Below are 6,933 nucleotides of genomic sequence, written 5' to 3'. Positions count from 1 at the left end.
TCGAATGAAAAGATGCCGATCTGAGTGGGGCTGGGGCTGTATTCTCGGATGCGACCCTCTCCAGACAGACAAGTAGCTTTTTCTCTGACAAACTACGGTCGCCGATGCCGAACGATGCTCGTCGCCATTACAGCGCGCATCTGTCTGCTCACATTATTCGTCGCTCGGGTAGTTGGGTCTTTGTTTGGAGGATTGGGTGGGAAGGATTGATATGCTGTAGTTGCTTACTTACTTACTTCAGTCTCTAGTAGCCTTGGAGCGGGTCTGCAGAGGTGTGTTTGATCATTAGCTTAAATGCGAGGGAGTTCGTCGCAGGCGGGAACTAGAATGTCTTCGGAAGGTTGTGGCAACGGTAGTAAAGTGAGAGACAGGAAAATGAGGCGGAAGGAAGAAGAAGCAGGCGAGGTTGAAGACGAGAAGCAGAGCCTGCTCGTGGTCTTTCCCCGACACTTAGAGTAGCGCTACGTGAGATTGGGAGAACAGTCCGTTCCTGACATGCAACGTAGGTACATTTTCAGGCTTTCAGGTGTATTTCTGTTTTTTTTCCTGTTTCGAGGTTGCAGGGGTTATGTTACTGCGTTGCTAGGAATTTGTGTGCAAATTGGATGGCATCTCGCATTTCTGAGGTTCTGAGGAGTTCGCCTAGTGGAACTCCTGGAATCGTTTGACATTGCGTACTGAAATTGATTCTGTTGTGGAGTTTTTAGTCTCCCATTTACTGGAGGTTTTGAGTCGTGTGCGTCGAATTGTAATTGTCACTAGTTCGCAATACTGAGTGGTAACGTGTCTTACCGTTCAAAGTGTTGCTAGTGGTGCACTGGAATGAAAGTGTGCCTGAACTTTCCGTAATGATGGGAGGCTGGAGAGCAGGTTCAGATGCTTTTTAGGTATGTTGCTGAAGTAGCAGATACTTCTGTGGTTTCTGTTTTAGTGTAACCTGAGATGTTTCTGCGAATCGCCTAGATCGGAGGAGAGACTTTTTCGAATGGATATAAACTCTCTATTCACTGTGTTGTATTTATCGTTCACCTTCGTAACTTTGCTGTAGAATCATGTCTTTGGGTAGTCCTCTTATCAGCCTTCTTCTTGTGTTACTATGCAGTTCCTCATACAGAAAATGACAAACTTGCCAAGACTTGGTATGCGCATGCTTCTACCTCTCTTTTCCTGGGCTAGACATCCGCATGTACCAAGTGGCGGTCTCCTGCATGTGGAAGTTATGTCTGCACACAAGAACTTCTCTAATGCCGCTACAGAACTTACAATTTTGAAGAACGAAAATCCGCATGAACTATCCTACACCAGCCTGCGAGACCTGCTGTCGAGCGATCGCCATACCTGTCTCATCAAACCGCAGAGGGAGTGCGAAGGTGAACATAAGGAATTAGAAGACGAGCGCCCTGTGATCAAAAATCGTCTTGTGGAGCTGGCCGCTCGCGCCTACCTCCTACCTTCACACGCACAGGCAACCCCTGCAAACCAGTTCTTCTCGCGTCAATGGGCCAGGTTCACTAGGACTTGGCTCCAAAGCCACCACTCCAGCATCACCTTGCACTCATTCTCTGAGGCCGACTCCTGCCTTCCTGGTCCACTCTGGGTGGAAATCACCCGCGCCATCTGCTCCTTGTTCAATCTTAACCAATTCCGGCCGCAATCTGTTCTGCAGCTCTAATCAGACGACACATCCAGAAAGAATCGGTTATTTATGATTATCGTTACCAGGCGAAACCTGCTAAAATCTCTAGATCATATAATATGGACATCTTCATTGTCGAAGCAACGTGCAGGTACTGGTGTTGAAAGGGTTGTGGAGAAGTGGAATTTAAGGAAGATCGGATTCTTCTCAAAGAAACTCAGAGAATTAACTGTGAGGGCTTTCGACTTCGAAGAATTCATTTGTCGTCGAATTTCGAACTGGTCACTGCCGCAAGAGTGTTTACCTCAGATAAAAACTTCCTCTACAGGATCTAGGGAAGGAGGAAACTATTACACAGTGAATCTTGTCTCGATGAATTGTACGTGAGTACTTTTAATCTTCGTTTATCTTTTCATTTCTTAACTTTATTTGTGTGTCGAGTATGCGCGTGTGTACAATGTTTTAGCATTGACATACTTTTCCAGCAGTTGTGCGACGTAAAATATGCCCAGATGCATTTTTCATTTCTGCTGGTGTACAGTTTTATCACATCCTTTTGGCTGATGAAATTGAGGCATGAACCTGGCAGTGATCTGTATACATGCCAAAAAAACGGCCTTGATTGCTAGAGAAGTGTACCTCCTCCTATCAGTCTCACTTGGCAGGGATTTAGTCGGATACAGCACTGTTGAAGTTCCAATAAATTTTTCACAGTAGTTCTTTCTCTACTGTATTTTATAAATTTGATGGAGTGTTCTGCGCGCACTAGAGCCCTCACATGAGTGTATGATGGCTATGTGGTATTTTCCTTTTAAGCAGTTCCCTTTTTACTTCCAGTTCTCCTATTCTCAGTAGCCACTGCATTATCTTAGGAGCTAGCAGTAGATTGACCAATGCCAGGCTTATGAATGAATTTTTGGTTACTTCTTAATGATGCTGCACTGATTCTCTATTCCTGGAGTAAGAACAGAATGTGCAAATGTAAATGTAGGGAAGCGAGAAGCAATTATCCTTTTCCATACTCGGGAACGATTAGTCACTTGCAAGTTCAAACCTTAATACTGTTCACCAGAACTGCAGGAACAGCTTGAACATTTCGTTTTCTGCGGAGGCTTATTGTAGCTCTGCACAAATTAAGTGCAACCCACAAGTCTCCCGAAGTGGGTCATTACTGTTTTTATTTATGAACTAGCCAGTTGTATCAGGTCGCGAAAGCCTAGAAATAAATCTAGTTGCCCCACAAACTCACCGTCTGCGACAATTCTTCTAACTCGATGGAGACAGATCACCAATTACTCACAGCTACTCTCTCTAAACACATCAGGAGACATGCTCTCGGAAGTGGGGACTTCACCAACTCATTGGAGATTGGGTCAGCGCCAGAGCAAAAGCTATATCTTCACTCTATTCCAATGACCCAAGTCGATATATTTTCCTGCATTGTTCACATCCGAAGACGGCATAGCAGCCTTCTCGTTTGAGCAAGTCGTGGAAATTTGCACAACAATGAATTGCAGGAGCGGAAATAACTTGCTTTAAATTAATATGAATTTTATCTAAACTCTCTCTCTCTCTATATATATATATAGTAGTATGTTTAATAAATTGAATTCAATTGATACTTTAAGTTTTTATTTTTGAAATATTCAGTTACACGTATGGTGAATGTTTTCTTAAATTTTAATTAGATTTTTATGCTCAAGTAATGTTATAATTAAAAATTAAGAAAATCTATAAACTTCAACAAATTCTAAGAGTAAACTTAACTGAATTGTATTAATACTGACTTATAATACTAATGTAATTTTTAATTTTTAATTTTTTTTTTATCTTCATTGAAGTCACAAGTTGAAAGCAATTTGTACAGATATCATTAATGATTTCTCATACAATTTGTAAAAATTGAATCAACTTCTAATAATCACTAATAATAATTCAAAATTCTAATTATCATAAATTTTTTTAAATATATTGTTTATTAGTAAATCAACTTTTTTTTATAGGACTTCAAAAAATTTAGATGTATGTATTGTGCATTAATTAGATATGACGTTAATTAAGTTAAATCAAAAGTAATTCTAAAATTTGAGGATATTTAGATGTATATAGCTTTGCAAAATTGGGGATAGATATTGATCTTTGAAAAAGAAAAGATAGAAAACAAGCTAATCAAAAAATAACTAATATTTAAATTAATTAATTTTTATAAAAAAATAATTAATTCACTAATTTAATAATATATGTATTAAATTTAATTAATTTACTAATATATGTATTAAATTTAATTAATTTACTAATATATGTATTAAATTTAATTAATTTACTAATATATGTATTAAATTTAATTAATTTACTAATATATGTATTAAATTTAATTAATTTACTAATATATGTACTAATTATAATGGTATTGATTGTAGAATTTATAAGACAAAAGCAAAAGCAATATAAGAACATGTTAAGCAAGATAAGTAAATAGTTTATATATAGCAAGAAAGATGGAAGGACTCAACTAACTAATAAGTAGTGATTCTATAAAATTAATGAGGTTGTTGCAAATTCATCCTTTAAATTTAACAATCCACTATTTATATATAAATTAAAATATATCCCTTCAAACTTGTTTTGTTTTTTCAATTGCAATGTTAGTAATGGAACTAGGTCACTAAATTTTGTAGATAGAAGTTGTGGTGTTTTTAGATTGATAAATGTATATATAAAAAAAAATATAATTAGATGCATAAATCATAGAAATAAAATTATTTCTTATTTTAAAAATATATATCAACAAAAAAACTTCAATTTTTTTAGCATAGAAGAATATATATATTTTTGGTAATTTTACAGAATTGATACTATAATAATAAGATTGAATAGGTTTTCTTTGTGTAAATTACTTCAAATTATTGAATAATCTTTTAAGCCAATTACCTTTATTGAAATTACTAAATAAAAATACATAATTAAGTTTTATATATAACCATGCAGATTGACTTCCTATATTAATTATAAATGTAATATCGTACATAAGTTGGTATAAAAAATATTACTTTCATATTAGTCACTTATATATGATTGTATTGAATTTAGACACATATATATTTAATAATGATTATAATTTTTAAATTATAGAATAATAGATGTTTATGTAACTTAAGTAAAATAGAAGTAAATTTAAATAGTTATAAATATTATAAGTAAATAATATCTTCTTCCAAAAATATTGAGAAATTTTCTTAGACACAAGTTAGACCTTTAGATTCTTCTAAATATGTTAAATAGTAATTGAGACTTGTCTTGTAAGTTTTCTATTTTAAAATAAAAATCACATTAGAAATAATTTATAATTTAGATATTTTGGTATTAGGGACATAGTCCTTAGAACCTTCTAGAGACAAGTTTCTAGAACCTTCTAGAAGCAAGTCTCTGGAACCTTCTAGAAGCTTTTTAGTTAGTAGAAGATGTTAGGGACATAGTCCTTAGAACCTTCTAGAGACAAGTTTCTAGAATCTTCTAGAAGCAAGTCACCAGAACCTTCTAGAAGCTTCCTAGTTGGTAGAAGTTGCTTGAGAAGCTCCCTAAATAGGAGTATATATTGGAATCAAGGCTGAAGAGTTCTTCAGTCTCGACAACACATCTCTTGGAGCTCTAGCTCACCTCTCTGATGTTGTTCTTGTATTCATCTGATTAATCTAGTTCTTGCCAATTCTTCTTGAACTTCTTGTTAGATCTCGAGCCTATATTTCTGTGTCCGTTGTCGTATTACGTGCTTTCCTACTCGAGAACGCGTCGGGCATCTGGCTGTAGAAGGTAGTATGGAGATTCGCCAATATTCAAGCAGTTTATCGATTTTTGACTGTTGGAATATAAACAACTGCAAGAATACATCGTAAATCTATACGGATGCCCTTTGAATGCTTGTCGAAGTCCTTTTTGCCCCAGCCGGTAGGTCTCTAGATGTTACAGAGAATCTCGAACAATCCAAACTGCTAATCTTTGATACCGCTTTATACTCACGATCTTGTATCTACTGACTGTCTTGTTAGATTAACCCAATAAATTTCATTCACTCCGCATATGTAATCCTATAGACACCCTTTTAACTCCTCATCACAGACGTAACTTGATTTCACAAAACAGTCAAGAGTAATCAAACCCACTTCATTAAAAATCCCGATTCACCATTATAACACTGACTTCAGTAATGATTGCCTCAGTCTTCCTAAAATCCTATGAAGAAAAAGACCCAATTCTCTGTCTTTTTTCCCTGCCCGAAGCATGAAGCTAGCTCTCTCATTCTTCAAAAAACTCCCCAAAAACTTATTCTCTCTCCCTCTCATTTCTTAACCTTAATTCTGAATTTCTTCAATCCTCCGTCTTGGATCCGGAATTGGCTCCCACCGTCAGAGCTTGGATCCAAAATTGGCTCTCGCCGTCAGAGCTTTTTCCTCCGTTTTTACCTTTAAGAGATCCTTTTACCGAAAACAACGTTCCCTGAAACGGCAGAGAGAACAGGACAGCCTGAAACAGAATCGAAACCCCGTAATTGGGACTACATTGAGTCGCCCAACCAATTCAGGTCTCATATTGGCTAAGAGTCTAGTAGTAAGTCTCACCCATCGTGTGAATTGATCCTTTCTCTTCCTGCTGACTTCCGTTATTGGAATCGAATGGAGCATTTCAGTATGCCCCGGCTGACTGTAACGGGGTGACTGAACCTGGCCACTCAGTATTTACACTGGAATTGGTCATTGCTCCCAATATTCGAGGTAACTGAACATTAATAAAAGTCCCCTTTCTTTATATTTTCACGGTATACTCGTGTTACAACACGACATCCACCCCCTCTGAACTTGATCATCCTCCAGTATGCACCAATTTACCCAATTGCTGTTTGATTTAGAATATATCCTCTACGTCTTTGTCCAGTTCATCTTCGTCACCTTCATTATCCAAATCACTTTCATCTTCTTGCTGCGGAATCTCTATACCTTCATTAAGGTCTTCCATATTCATCTCCGTGTGTCTTCGTTTAAATATTTTTACTCGCTTCCTTGCAATTGGTATTTTCAATTTTGTACCATCTAACTCCCGTAATGAGTAAGTCGCATTATCATGAACAATTGTTACTACATATGGTCCAAACCAACGTTTTAAAAATTTCCGCAAAGTACTATGTTGATTATCCAGACTATTGTCATAAATAAGTACCCAGTCACCTTCTTCGATTGCTTTAGGTCTCAATCGATGTTGCTTATCAAATCGCGCCTTGTTTTGTAACCTTGCTCTTTTTAACC

General features: G+C 36.6%; 1 protein-coding gene across 9 annotated transcripts; it reads left to right on the top strand.

Annotated features, from left to right (window-relative positions):
• The first annotated feature begins 250 nt into the window (after positions 1-250).
• Positions 251-2,401, top strand: LOC112288076 (uncharacterized). Of its 9 annotated transcripts, none has more exons than XM_073536482.2 (3): positions 251-502; positions 811-887; positions 1,103-2,401. In XM_073536482.2, exon 3 carries the CDS (start codon positions 1,118-1,120, stop codon positions 1,670-1,672), a length of 555 nt encoding a protein of 184 aa, XP_073392583.1. In that variant the 5' UTR covers positions 251-502; positions 811-887; positions 1,103-1,117; the 3' UTR covers positions 1,673-2,401. The 9 variants fall into 9 exon arrangements, with proteins under 9 accessions (XP_073392583.1, XP_073392580.1, XP_073392582.1 ...); XM_073536479.2 differs by having other exon boundaries at positions 802-887; XM_073536481.2 differs by having other exon boundaries at positions 708-887.
• The last annotated feature ends 4,532 nt before the right edge of the window (positions 2,402-6,933 follow it).

This window comes from Physcomitrium patens, chromosome 10 (assembly GCF_059467195.1).
Source record: "Physcomitrium patens ecotype Gransden chromosome 10, ASM5946719v1, whole genome shotgun sequence".
NCBI classification, from domain to species: Eukaryota; Viridiplantae; Streptophyta; class Bryopsida; order Funariales; family Funariaceae; genus Physcomitrium; species Physcomitrium patens.
The sequence above is the reverse complement of the archived record's forward strand: the minus strand, read 5'-3'. Positions and strand labels throughout refer to the sequence as shown.

What these genes read in the sequence shown, in the direction of transcription:
- LOC112288076 (XM_024531907.3), top strand. Translation starts at nt 1,118, where the DNA reads ATGACAAACTTGCCAAGACTTGGTATGCGCATGCTTCTACCTCTCTTT.